Genomic DNA, 14,594 nt, shown 5'->3' with positions numbered 1-14,594 from the left:
TGCCGAAATGGTTATTATAAACGGGAAGCATAAAAGCAGGGTTATTGACTAAAACCACCAAAAACATTAAAAAGGCAATATCAACAGAACATTTTAAAATTGTAAGACAAACTCACCAGGCACCTCATTTGATACGCTTATCTCGTAACATTTCAACAAAGGATCTACAAAAAATTACCCCTGAAATATGTCTTTTTTTTTAAATTTTTTAAAGTTATTTATTGTGTTGTATTTATTGTACTGCTGTCAAACGATTAGAATTTTTATCTGATTAATCACACTATTAAATTTTGATTAATCACGATTAATCAGCTAAATTACTCGCGTATTTGCGTAATATAAAATAAATACAAAATACCGTAATATTTTGACATTAACGCATTTTATTATCTGAATGTCATTTGCAAATATTGATTTAATGCATGTACGCAATTGCATGCATGCGTGTATTGCTCAAAACGTAACAGCATCATAACAATTGGGTGCAATTCAGCAATTAATTAAACGCAAATGACTTTTGTTTTATCTAAAGTCCCGTCGGGGTGTTTTTTAAAGAGAAATTTACCACCGAGCACACCAACTGGAGTCACCCCGCTCATTTTGGAACAACAGGCGTAGGAAATGCCGTGCATTGACCTAATCACTGACCTGCGCAGCCTTCAATGTAACCATCCGCGGTTACGTTCAAGGCTCAAGTGTGGTCCAAAAAAATGCGATTAATCTGCGTTAATATGTGATTAATTTAACTTTTTTCTGTGATTAATTAATCTATTAACGCTTTAACTTTGACAGCCCTAATTTATTGTGATAAATAAATTGAAAATGAACTTTTAAAGCTCATGCATAATATTGACAGACAAAAATGAAGGACATTTGCACTGGTTATAGTTAATTTTATGAATGGAAGACGTAGAATCATTTACTTTGTTTGAAAGCATTTTTGGTTTTAATTTTATTTCATTAAAAAGGTTTGTTTTAGTTATTTCATTAGCTTTCGTTAATTATAATAACCTTGCACAACATACGTTTTGGAAAGCTCAGGCCAATGTAGAGGATTTTACAAAACTCACTTTTGTATTTTTTTTATTTTCAATAAATATGTGCCACTCACAATACACGATGATTGAAATAATTTAAATAAATATTCATCAACGTTGACTCCCTACCTCTCTCTCTACATATTCAACACCTGTAAAAAATGTTGAAGTTCTGAATATTGTATCTTGGTCTCCTTTAGCATTTGAACACGGGTGTGTATACTTTTTATAATCACTGTATATGACATTGAGTGTCCTTTTATCATAAAATTCAATTTAAATACCTTTATGTTTGTGGTTATAATGTGATAAATTGTGTTTCAAAGGGACATACAGTGTTCCCCCGCTATAACGTGGTTCACTTCTCAGGGCCTCGCTGTCCTGCAGATTTTTTATTTATTTTTTTTGGTGCAATTTTGCATACATTTTATTACAGTAATATAGCTATTTTATCAAATTTAGGAAGGTTTGCACATTAAGAATGTTTAAATAAGAAAGAAATGTGAGAAAATGTAAATTCCTCAATGAGAGGTGTGTAAACTGTGTGGTCAGGGGTTTTAGAGCCGTAAAGCATTTATAATAAATGTAAAACATAAAGTTAACTACTTTACGGATTTCACTTATTGTGGGCATTTTTTGAAACCTAACCCCAGCAGAAAATGAGGGAACACTGTATTGTATGTACTAGGGCTGGAGAAAAAAAGTCGACTGGAAAAATTTAAATCGACGCTCCGCCCGTAATCATGTTTGCGCCGTCGCCGTCCATGTTTCACACGGACCTTTTATGCCGCTGCGCAGAGTGTGATCTTTTTTAAATATTGCCAACGCCCCCACAATATCGTGATAATTATCGTATCATGACCTTCATATTGTGATAATATCGTATCGTGATGTTTGGATACCGTTACATCCCTAATATTAAATATAAAAACAACAAATTTATCGGTATCGGTATTGACCATACAAAGCAGGAAATTATTGGTTATCGGTATCGGTTGGGATTTTTCGTATCGTGCATCACTAGCTAAAATCATGCCCACTGGTCTAAATACAATAATTTAATCCAAGAAATGAATGTACCCCAAATCCAAACTGCCTTTAAAGTCTTGAACATATCAAAGTCCTTTTCTGCAGCTATTGAAATATCACAATCTGAGGCAAACTGGCTGGGATTGTAAAAAATTTTTAAATAGCCGACAAAAATTTTTTTTTAAAAAGTGTGCCTGTCGAACACAAGATGTCTGATCATGGTTTATGATGCTCGGTAAAACAACCTCCATGCAATGCGCTTTAGCTAGTTGTATATTTCTAACCACATCTTAAAAGTAAACAATAAAAAGTAATTGATGCAGTTTGAACTCAGGTGTCACATCACAAAAAACAACAACACCACTTTAGTTAGAGTCAGACTTGATCACAGAGGTCTTCGCTGATTACAATAATCGATCAGTTTCCTTGGTCCAGTTTGTGTCAATTAATAGTCTTTACTAGTTAAAAAAAAAATAATAATCCTAAAATTTTGAAGAGGACTGTGTTTGGCAAAGTGCCAAGCAGTCAATATCTAAGACTCATAAAAAGGAGAGAATGCAAGGAAGAATTGAGATTACCTGGAACATAGAAGTCAGTACTGTCAAACCAGTGGAACTCAAGGTGAAAGCCAAGACGGACAGCTTTAATTGTGACCAGAACAATCAGGTAGACCACTGATATGGTGCCTGGACAATGAATCATAAAGCATTACTGAATATAGTGTATGTATGATGCAACACAACATCCTTCCATTTTCTACAGTGTTCCTCCTGTTCAAGGTCGCGGGGTGCTGGAGCCTAACCCCGGGTTTTCACTGGATGCGGTTGCGGTGCGGTTGCGGTGCGGTCCGGCGACGCAAGCAATTAGATTCCATTCATTCGAATGGTGCAGTTTACACCGCTTGCGGGTGCGTTGCGTGTCGACTGCGGAAGGCCTGCGGCGTGCCGCAAGCCTTCCGCAAGGATAGCCTATTTTCTATTTTTGCCGGACGCCGCAGCGGTAGGCCTCCGGCAAATGGCAAGCTAGCACAAAACACATCGAGCGGGACAGGAAGACCGAGGCAGTTTCAAAATAAATTTCCGGTTACCTTTCAGAATAAAATACTCGCCAGCTCCTATTTCGCAAGTTTTTCAGCAAAACGTGACGTGGGCGTCACCGGGCCATGTGCTCATTCACGGTTTAGACACCAGCGAACATGGACGAGGAGAGGTTTATATTGGAGGTGGAAAACCACAAAATAATATATGACACGGCACATCCGCTTTATAAGGACTGTAATGTATTGTGAGTTTGATGTTCGCGATTGCTTGTTGTGCCCGTCTCGCTTGCCGTACTGAGCGGCAGCCGGACGGGGAAGACAGAAATAAAGAGTGGACCCGCACTGACCCGACTCTCGTTATTAATATACTTTACAAGGACAACCAAAAAAAGGATGCTGCATGGAATCTCATAGCAGAAGAAGAAGAAAATGTTAAATAAAAAGAAGTCCACCTCTCGTTGTGAAATGCCATATGATCGCGCGCGCGCGGTCCCGCGAAACACGTTGGGAAGTGGGCGGCGACGGAGCTGCCGGACCGCAGCTGTGCGGAGCCGGTGTGGAGTGACAAAAAAATTGAACCGTCCGGAGCACGCAGTCAAGACGCACCGCACCGCAACCGCACCGCAAACGCATCCAGTGAAAACCCGGGGTAACCCAGATGACTGAGCAAAACCAGTCACCAGTAATATTTACTTCTTTTTTTTCTTGTTAGGATTTTTAATGGATCTCAAAGAGAAACAAAATATTACTCTTCAAGCTTACCCAAGAAGGTGAATCTTGCAAAGAAGGAGGCTGACCGGAAGCAAAGTAGTGGCAGCAGTAGAACAATGAGGAAGAATGGTACAGTATTGGTTTTACTCCACCAGTGTTCAAAAGAGTTGACATCACTTGTATCATTTCCACTGGTACTGCTGTAATGATGTAGTGTGCTGACAGTGTGGTTCCCTCCAGAGTCGGTGTTTGGATACGGACAAATTACTGGTGGAGAAATAAGTAACATATTACAATCCTAACTCGAACTTTAAAAACCAAAGTCAATATTTAAGAATGTCTCTGTAAGTGAAATCTTGAATCTTGAAATCTTGAAATCTGGCATTAATCAATATCAATAGATGAACACCTACATATTATATCCCTAACAGTATATGAATACTTGAACATATGAAAGCTAAGTGTCTTCGGTTCGCTTTTATTGTGAATCGAATAAATAAATGAATTTTGAAAACATGTATTTCTGACTTACCTCTATCTGTGCCATTGGTTCCAAACTCTGAATCTGACATGTTAACATGATGAGCAAAGTCTGTAAACAGGAGAGGGAATACTTGGGTCAAAGCAAAATCATAAAGCAAAATCATAAACATACTATAAAATTTACAAGAAGTAAAAAGTAATAATTCTGTCTTCTCAAATCGCGTTGTATTACTCTCCAGGCTACTTGTTTTTATGAAGATTACATTAAAAACAAAAAACAAAAAAAACAAAAACAAAAAAAAACATAAGAGAGAGAGAGGGGGAGAGAGAGAATGCAACAAAATTGTAGCAAAGATTTAAAAGTGACAAGATGACACAGGTAGGCCTAAAACACTTTTTTGGATTTAATAATAGAATTGTTGTCTTACTATAGATAAACTGGCCGGTGTTGTAGAGGAAGTTGGACATGAGGACCCAATAAACCACCATGGCTCCAATAAGAGACACCATTGAGAAAACTAAACTGGACCACTGGCCAAACTTGCCAAAGTAGTACCGGCAAACATCAGGAAATTCCCAGTCGGATGTGTCCACATAGGCTGCATACAACATAAGGACAGAGGTTTGAAATATTTCATGGTGCCAATGTTTAGCTGTTAATTGGCTACAGCTGTAATTTGGTTACAAAAAGCCATCTATATTATACATTTGTGCAAATTTTGAATATGTTCAAAATTTCTCTGTGACAAAAAAAAAAAAAAAAAAAAAAAACAGTTTGAGAGCATAACGATGGTTTTAGGGAGTGTGGCAAAGCGTGAACGAAGCCAGCCGAAAAAGTAACACTTGCTACTCTAGGCGATATGGCCAAAAAACAAAATCTCGATTTTTTTTTCCATTTAAAATAAAAATTTGAAGAAAGAAAATAATTCATCAATGTCATAATTTACATGTTCAAAAGGAGTAGGAAGAAGCGCAATAATTTATCTAGTCCTACTCACTATTCCATCATGTTAATGTACTAATAAATTATTCTTATCTAATTAATTATCATGAAAATAAAAAACAAAAACAAAAAAATAAATAAATAGAAATGGAACAATGAAAATTGTACATGTTATGAACAGTTAGCTGGCAGGTTCCATCTGAAGATTCAACACCTCACCTATATACGGTCTGACTGGAGGGGAAGGGATGGGGGACGTAGGATATTGTGTGGACCCTTAGAGGAGCTACAATATATAATTTACATTTTTGAAAAAAATATTAAAATAGCTTTACCAGCTATTCAAATGGCTTGTATTTACATGTAGTAATCATTTTAAGCAGTGACGTCATTAGCAGAGCTCAAGCCGTCGTCAAAATTACGGCAATCTAATTAGTAGTGTTAAAATTCTGATAGACAGTGTTAAAGCAAGGAGAGGCCCCTGTTCTTTTTGAGTGGGTTAAGGATTTAGGATTACGTAAATAGAACAAAGTAGTAGGTGTGTTAAAAAAATCAATTTGCCAATATATCGCGATATTACAGCACGTAATTCTCGAATTGATTCAATAGGCGGCCGAATCGATTTTTAAACATCAATTTTTGATGAAAAACGTCTTACTTTCACACCTTAAGCATGGAAGAATGTTACATTAATTAATATTTTATTTCAATGCTGTTCAAACATGAAACAGATAACAACCTGTTGGTTAAATACAGTGACTCAGTTATAAAACTGAAGCTTCAAATAAATAAATAAATAAATAATACATTTTCATACAAATCTTACAGTGTACATGTACAGGTTCACTGATTAGAATTCTCTAAATTTGAGTAAAAAAATAAATAAATTGCAACAAACAACTTATAAATTCGTATCGGGATTAATCGGTATTGAATCGAATCGCGATACGAATTGAATCGTCAGGTACTAGGCAATTCACACCCCTAGAAAGTAGAGTCGTGTGGATAAACAAGTAGCTAGATGGATGCCATGTTGGCTCTGTGTGTTGAGCTTTTAAAAAAGCTACTTTCATTAGAAAAACTACAAGTCTGCTTCTTGAGAATACCACACTAACCCCAATGTGCACACACGCACGCACTCTCTCTATGATGTGCATGAACTCTGCTTTTAAAATGATTAACTTGCACAAGCCAATTTCATAATATAGCGTATATCACTGCCAAGTATGAAATGAAATGCAAGAAAGGAGAGGCTTTCTCCTGGTCATGAGTATGATGTAAAAATACTGACCACAAGTAACACACTTGTGTTGCTGTTGAATTCGCGCATTTCCAAAATCTTTGTGTAGAAGATCTTATGAAACAGAGAAAGCTGTAATACTCACGTATTGCCTTTGGAGATTTGAGGACAATGTAACAACAGTACAGCATAAGTAAGCCTGTGAAGATAAGGATGAGGATCCCAAGCGTGAAGCCAGCCTAAACGAGAAAACAAGTCTTCCAATTGATGCGATTTTTAACATGCCAGAGTGTAATGTTTGACTACTTAAAGAATAGGTCAAATGAACTTGTCACCTGCTTTATACCCCAAGGTATACTAAGAATTGATGTGCCCATCATTGTGTTCCATATTGCAAATCTGCAGGATGACCAAAATAAAGGCAGACCTAAGTAATGACATCAGCTTGGAAAGAAACTTGATTTCATGAAAGATGCTGACAGGGCTTACATGGTAATGATACTTGGGTTTTTTGTCAAGTGGTCTTTGCCGGACACCTTGAAAGCTGTCCCCAATGGGCTGTAGATGTAGATCTCCTCTGCCCGGGGGATCACATGGTTTGGCGGACTCTAGAGGACAGCAAGGGGAGGAGCCTTGGGTGAAGCAGCTGCGAAGGGGCCTCACAGCCCAGTCCACTTTGAGGTACTTGCACTTTGGGGGTTATAACTGGTACATTGGAGTTTGATTTTGGTATTGTTGTTTTTTTAATGGCATAAAAATAAACCGTTACATAGGGTATTTCTTTTTCCTTTTTTTTTGTGCCAGTCCTGATGTGTAACCAATAATCAAAATTTCAAGAGTTTTCATGCATGTTTAGACTACCCATATTAGCGTACTTTTTCTTGGCAAACAGCAACAGCATACAGCTAAGTAAAACGTTTTGCTTTTACTTTTCATCAGGAATGCCCACAGATTCATAATTGCCAGATTAATAATTGTGATTCACTCAAGAGAGTTCTTCACAATATCAATCTGGGATTGCTCCACGGTGATTTGCTCAGGAAAGACGGGACAAGCTGCAAAAATACTTCGAGCTGATTGAACAATGTGTCATCTTGTACACGTTTGTTTTGACCAATCACGGCAATGGATGAAAATGCTATCTTCGGTCTCGTCTTGGGGAAAGAGAAAAAAAAAAAAAAAAGCATGAACCAGATAAAAATGCACAAAGCGTCTCTTGCTGTTCAACATTCAACAAGGAAACTGTGAATAATTCTTCCAACTAGCACAAAGTCAGTAACACCGGTACATGCATGTACTCCAAAAGGGGAAAAAAAAAAAAAAAAAGAAAAAAAAAAGATACTGGTTATTTTCTTTTTTCAGATATTTCTTTGATATATACGGTCTTGGTCTCGTCTTGGTCTTGGCCTCCAAAAGTCTTAGTCTTGTGTTGGATACTAAAGTAAATTGATACTCTCTGGTCTAGATAATGTATTGGTCTAGGTTGGTATGGCTTTGGTTAATGCTAAATGAAAAATACAGCCAAATAAATGCTGGCTGCCTCTAATGCAATTTTGTAGGACCGCAGTATAAAAGGGGACCCTTCTCAGTTCACAAACCCTGAGAAAGCACTGACGCTTGCAAGTTTTGCATGGCAACTTCATTATATTGCTTAGCATGACTATTACCGAAATAAATTCTGCTTTGCTCACAAATGTTTCCACTCACACATCGGGATAAACATGATCTATATAAGTAGTTGGGTGCCAGAGTGCAATTAGAGTGGATTAGAGTGACTAATAGGGATGTAACGATATGGGCAATATCGTGATATCGTGATATTAAAACTGCCACAATATCGTCGTTGTCATGTTCACAATATTTAAAAGGAACACATCTGTTAAAAAAAAAAAAGTTGGGTTGATTTCCATTTGTGCAGTTCTAGCAACCTCTAGTGGCTAGTTTATTAGTGCAATTTAATTTTCATTGGGGATGTTTTGGCCTTCTATGTTTAAAATCTATGCTAATTGTCAGATGAAGGCGAACCCAATTTGCTTGTGAAGCGATCAATGTGTGCTTGCATTAGCAAGTAAGTGCCTCAATATTATTATTAGAGAATGTAGGTGGTTTATATGCATTGCAGTTATGTACAAAAGTACGATATTGCGCTTTTTTTTAGCATGACCCCCCCCCCCCCCCCCCCCACACACACACACACACACAATAGTGATCAACAGTGATCTTTTTTTAAATATCGCCAACCCTCCCAATCCCCCCCCCCCTCTCCCCTCCACAATATCATGATAATTATCGTATCGTGACCTTTATATCGTGATAATATCGTATCGTGATGTTTAGATATCGTTATATCCCTAGTGACTAGTAGCTGTATCTTTTATGAATAGTGGTCTCAAGTTTGCAGAGGACTCAAGAGATTAACCTGTTTCTTGTGTACAGTTTGTTTAAGCCATGATGATTCATATTTCACTATGGAACTGCATAGTGATGAGACCTACCAGCAGCCTGTCCGAAGAACCAGTCAGTTTGCTATAGTAATGCACTCTGCTGTTGAGAATGGCAGCCTCGGCCGACACGCGCTCCTGCGGTTCATCATCTACGATGTTTCTAGGCTCCACGTAGAAAGGTCTGGAAGGAAATGGACAAACACAAAAAAATAATAATTTGAGTTAACATCTGTTTGTATATTTTCTCAGTAAATTATATATTGATCTTTATGGCAAAATTACCTTGCTGAGTCTCGGCTGGGAGGCATTTTATTGTAATTATTAAAATTTTGGCATATAAACAATCCACTTCATCAAATCTTTATATTTGAGGGGTTTTGTCTAATTATTGACCATGAAAAAAGGAGATGGATTTTTAAAAATGACGTTTCAATCATACTGAACAGAACAATAAAGGATCTTGTTGTTTCAAACGGCACAATAACGTGGCTTAGTGGGAGGGGGTGTTTTGAAAGTTAGTCAGCCACTGTGAAATTCCTAAATGGATTAAAATTCCAGAGAGACTTGTAATGCAGTTGTGATTGATGAGTTAGCACAAGCACATTAGTAATTTGCATGTCAAGTAGTTTCCTGGAAGGCCAACTTAAAGGAATACCCAATTCAGTATTTAGCAAACATTATAAGAAATGTCAGGCATGCACGGTCATGAACAGTCACTTGAGTTGTCTGGGGTCCATTATTTGTCTGAGCCTCTTTATTGACTTTGCTGATGTTTTTCTTCTCACAAAGATTAACCTGAGTAAACATTTCCCATAAACTTGTCTGAATCAATGTCTGGACAACATGTGGATTTCATTGATAAGCTAGGCCACTGTTGCTCAGCCCCGGTCCTCAAGTACCCCTATCCAGCCTGTTTTCCATGTCACTCTCAGCCAACACACCTGAGGATTGTTATCAGGCTTCATGCAGAGCCTGCTGATTAGCTCATCTTCTGAAACCCCTGTGTTGGCCTTGGGAGACATGGAAAACAGGCTGGATAGGGGTACTTGAGGACCGCGGTTGAGAACCACTGAGTTAGACAGATATAAGACCCAAGTATACACTACAGTGTCATGTTAGCAATGCTAACAGAAATATTTACCGTAAGTATGTATTTCATCTTGTCTCCATGTTACTTTTATTTGTCAAACACATTTGGGATACAGACTGGCCCGGCCCGCTAACAGATTTATTTTCAATATATTTATTTCGGGGGCGGGGGGGCCAAGCCCAGTTTTGTTTTGTTTTTTTGTTTTTTTTGTTTTTTGTATAACACTTTTTTTTTTTTAAGTTTAAAAAATAATGGCCATCATATGGCCAAATGCAGTTTGTTTGTTTTTTGTACCCCCCAAAAATATTGAATAAGCGGGGTTAAATGTTTCCCAGTAATCTTAATATGTCAGTGACATCGAGGGTTAGGGAATCCATGTCTAGAAAATAAGTGTAGGTGCTTCAACTCAACAGGTAGAGATGAGCTTGTTTACCTGCCAGTTGAGGAGAAACGCTTGTAATCGACCTGTGGCAGTTTTTTACTTTCTGGAGTCTGGACTAGCTGTAGTCCCCAACCTCGATAACATGTTTTGTCAAAATTCCCAAAGGATAAAGAATGACATCAGTCTTCAAGTTCACAACTTCACAAAGGATGTTTCATTCAAGTGAGCAAATGTTATCCCAGTACTGCTGAGCCAATGGTGACTAGAGACATCATGACCATGACAACTAGAGAAAGCACTGGGGGCTACAGGTTGAGCAGGGCACTGAGTCTAAAAAATGGAGTGTGAAGAGCACATGAGTCATTGTTTGCTTTGTCCCTCATGGAGTCAGCACTTCATCACAGGGTGCTGCATTACATCCCCAAACACGGCTACAAATCTACAGCTTTACCAAGCAATCACTTATCTGCTTATCAGAAGCCAAAGCTAATCTGCGCGTCCAAAAAAAGTCAATTTCGCTCTGCTTGACCTTACAGCTTTGACACAGTCTCGTGCAGACATGTTCAAAATCCAGCCCGTGAGCCAAATCCAACCCATGGTCAAATTTTACCCAGCCCGCAGCCTATGTCATTAAATTAAATCTGTTGACCAGTGTATAAAATATAAAATAATAAAATAAATGCAATTTCACATTTAGCCACAGGAGGGTAGCAACACTCTGTCCACCTTCAAAAGCCTGGCGGGTGCCGGGCTAATAAAACATAGTGGGAAAGCCTGAAATATATTTTAATTATTTCCCTGTTTTTGAGTTAAAACTTTCAGAGAACATTTAATTGCCAGTGGTGATGTTTCATGTTTGAAATGAAATTTTCACTGGTGAATATTGTTACTTGTTTCCCTATTTTTAAAACTAAAAGTGAACATTTTATTGCCAGTGATATGTCATATATTTCAAATGAACCCAAATAATTTTGAAATTCAAGTCACACATGAAAAGGAGTCTGGTTTACGAAAATTTGTTTAGATTTATTGTTGATTTTGTGTTCCATTTAAAAAAGAATGTCAGGCTAAAGCTAGCAGTTTTGAATGGCTCAGTGAAACATTCAGCATCCCGCTGACGACAGCACACATTGTCTGCTATCGTTTTGCACGAGTACTACTTCCTTAAAGTTACGCAATAAATTCAAGTAAAACGCTGATTTAGAAAACGGCTGAGCCTTTTCAAATGAATGAGAGGACATCTGCTGCGTAAGGTTTATGGATTATGAGGAAATACTTTGCGTGATCTGACATCACAAATGAAAGAAAATAGCACTGGATGGGAACAATTCAGTGAGTCACGGCACACATGTCCACCTTAATTTAAAGCTTCTCAGATCCACTTAAATTCTCATTTGAATGAACACCCAAACCCCGCCAAACACAATGTTGCTCTGGGATTGGTCCGAACCAGAACGGCGGTTATCAGCGGGAGCAGTACAAGATGTATTCTCTGGAGTTTGTGAACTCACAAATACCGTGAGAATTCATCTTGTGAGAGCAAGGTTATGTATGGTAGTTATGGTTGCATAAATAATACATTCAATCATTTTACACACGCTGGTAAGAACCCAAGATTAGCTTATAGTGTCAACCTCAGTGTTGGGCAAGTGACATCATAAAATAATAGACCTTCAGTCATATGAGACCATGTGAGTATTTTGTTTTCAAAAATTTTATCAATGTGAAGATATAAGATTGTATGCAACTTGCAAATACATGCAAGTCATTTCCATGCAAGTCATTTACAGTCTATCGAGGATGGAGAAGGCTTTTGCTGTGCACCTATTCAAACCAAAACTACTGTATTATTAGTTTGTCAGAGAGGATAAAGTGCAGTGCTGGTAATAAGAAGATGTTGATGGATTGTGGTTCAGTGAAACATACCTTTTAGCTCTGGAGTCCAGTGAGTCTGTGGAGCCTCTGTGCGAGAAGCTCTCTCCAGCCTGCTCTGAGCTCAGCAGAGGCCTGCTGTCGCTCTCCATGATACCAGAGACACTCAGGTCCTGACAACTCCCATCACCTGACTGGGATTAAAGTGTCATAAAGTTAACAACTGACTGAAAGTAATTATGCCATGAAATATCACAGAGGAACAAAAAAACAATATTTGTACAGTATAGTCAGGAAAGGCAGTTTTTTTTGTAGCATATATTTCTTCCATGTTCGTCGAAATGGGTGGGGACACTGGGGAGTGGTTAAAAACATCCAGCTACTACTATTCGTCGTTCATTGATGGGGGTTCAAAGTTCAATCTTATTATTTTGGGGGGCTAAATCTCGTTGGAAAGCCTGCAGCTAGTACTCATTCATTGGGGCACAATTTGTACTTGTAGTTATCACGCGATTCACGGCAAAATAGCACTATGTGGCGATTGCTGCTCACGTCAAAATATCCAATTCGTAAACTTTTTTTTTTTTTAACCAGCAACCGTGATGGGGAAAAAAAAAACATCAGTTCACTGGTGTTGCCAACGCAGGACAGTCATCACGTGACAATACAAAAACAAATCTTTTTTGTTGGTTTACTTATTTACAATTACACTAATGCTCCATGTGGGTACAAACACAACACATTATCATGCAATGCAAAACAAGTTAATTATAGTCAGTTGTACAAAAAGACGCACCAATGATTACAGTGATTAAAAAAAAAAATCTCGGTGTCTAAAGTTCATAGGGTACGCTCAACTGTGTCAGAACGTGATAAAATCTGCGAAATGAAAACAGAATTTTGATATTTAGCTGAAAAGGAACATGCCGCGTCTTCGAGGGAACAACCCTTGACTACAATGATAAACTGTAAAAATGCTTAAATTAAAATGGTGGTTTATTTTTCTTACACGTACGCTACAATGTAACATACTGTACTATTCAACGCAAAACATTTACATGCATGCCATGCTTAAAAACACACACACAAACCTACCAATGTTTACAACAGCGAAATCCTTCCCCGGTATCTTCAGTTTAGCTGTGCTTGCAAAACGGTAACCTCGACTAACTGCAGTACAGTACAATAGTAAATGAGTACATATACGGTCTTAGGAAATAAAAATATGCTTCCTCATTATAAACAGACGTGTGCTGTGATTATGTCCTCCTTCGTCTTCCGTCCACCTACTACATTAGCTTTTTCCCTTTCCCTTCCCCTTCACCCCCGACCTCCCCCACCCCACTGTCAGTGTTTAGTGCACCAGCCCCCACCTTAGTATAAAAAAAAAAAAAAAACAATCAAATATCGCTTCTTCTTCTTCTTCTTCTTCTTCTTCTTCTTCTTCTTCTTCTTCTTCTTCTTCTTCTTCTTCTTCTTCTTCTTCTTCTTCTTCTTCTTCTTCTTCTTCTTCTTCTTCTTTGGTGTTTAACATTGCATTGTATTGTATTGTATTGTATTGTATTTGTCGCTACCTGTCGGTTCTTTTGGGCTCTTCACTGTCCAAAGCTTTTTGAGTGATATTTGTAATTTTATTGATAAAAAGATTGATAAACATTTTGAACTGTTTTGGAAGCATGTGTTGTTTGATCTCTATGACTTTAAAAGAAATTTGTCAGAGCCCAAGGATTTTTGTTGTTGTTATTATTAATCTTATTATTATGGCTAAATTTTACAATAAGTGTATGTAAATGAATTATGAGAAATGGCCACTGGGTGGCAGTTGTGTACCGTCAGCCTGTGGTGAGGCGGTAATTAAGGTTAAAAGGTTTCACCTGGTCAGGGACGGTCTGCTTCACTCTCATTGTTTGGCACGGTAAACATGCTGCTCCGTGTGTCGCTGCTGTTCGGGTCCTGATTATTCATGTAAGTGTGCTTTGAAAATTTTCCGTGAGTATTTTATTATGACTACTGGTATTGATTATCTGTTCACGCACTGTTTATTTCTGTATGATATGGATTCACCTGAAGTGATTATTTCAACCGTTTTAGCACCCTTGGTTTGTGGAACGATCGAGGTGCGTTATTTTGTCTTGAATTATTTGTTAAAGGATTGTGATGTCTGTTTTAATATTAGATTAAATGTATGTTTTATATTTTGGAAAGTGTTTATATTTTGTATTAAAGTTTGTAGCTAATTATGTAGCTTTGTTGAAAGTCTGATATTGACCCTTTGCTTTCTTTTTGTATTTGTTTCATAGTTTTCACGGTGTCTGAAAATAAAA

The 14,594-nt window shown here is 37.7% G+C and overlaps 1 protein-coding gene and 1 long non-coding RNA gene across 3 annotated transcripts in view; one reads left to right on the top strand and one right to left on the bottom strand.

Annotated features, from left to right (window-relative positions):
- slc38a9 (solute carrier family 38 member 9) overlaps positions 1 to 13,564 on the bottom strand; it is a 26,152-nt gene extending 12,588 nt beyond the window's left edge. For both annotated transcript variants that reach the window (XR_013278774.1, XM_077497959.1), the window contains exons 1-10: positions 13,366 to 13,564; positions 12,325 to 12,464; positions 8,978 to 9,107; positions 6,972 to 7,090; positions 6,818 to 6,881; positions 6,628 to 6,721; positions 4,728 to 4,898; positions 4,349 to 4,408; positions 3,868 to 4,083; positions 2,645 to 2,752 (exon numbers count right to left, since the gene is read on the bottom strand). Coding sequence is in view for 1 of the 2 variants with exons in the window: in XM_077497959.1 (XP_077354085.1) it covers positions 2,645 to 2,752; positions 3,868 to 4,083; positions 4,349 to 4,408; positions 4,728 to 4,898; positions 6,628 to 6,721; positions 6,818 to 6,881; positions 6,972 to 7,090; positions 8,978 to 9,107; positions 12,325 to 12,422 (1,060 nt within the window). In the remaining variant the exon portion in view is untranslated. The remainder of the gene's footprint in view (positions 1 to 2,644; positions 2,753 to 3,867; positions 4,084 to 4,348; positions 4,409 to 4,727; positions 4,899 to 6,627; positions 6,722 to 6,817; positions 6,882 to 6,971; positions 7,091 to 8,977; positions 9,108 to 12,324; positions 12,465 to 13,365) is intronic.
- Positions 13,565 to 14,152: 588 nt separating this feature from the next.
- The window catches only part of LOC144001870 (uncharacterized), a 46,322-nt gene continuing 45,880 nt past the window's right edge, over positions 14,153 to 14,594 (top strand). Inside the window, exon 1 of the long non-coding RNA XR_013278618.1 lies at positions 14,153 to 14,235. This is a non-coding gene — a long non-coding RNA (uncharacterized LOC144001870). The remainder of the gene's footprint in view (positions 14,236 to 14,594) is intronic.

This window comes from Festucalex cinctus, chromosome 15 (assembly GCF_051991245.1).
Source record: "Festucalex cinctus isolate MCC-2025b chromosome 15, RoL_Fcin_1.0, whole genome shotgun sequence".
Taxonomy (NCBI): domain Eukaryota; kingdom Metazoa; phylum Chordata; class Actinopteri; order Syngnathiformes; family Syngnathidae; genus Festucalex; species Festucalex cinctus.
This window is presented reverse-complemented; position numbering and strand designations above follow the sequence as displayed.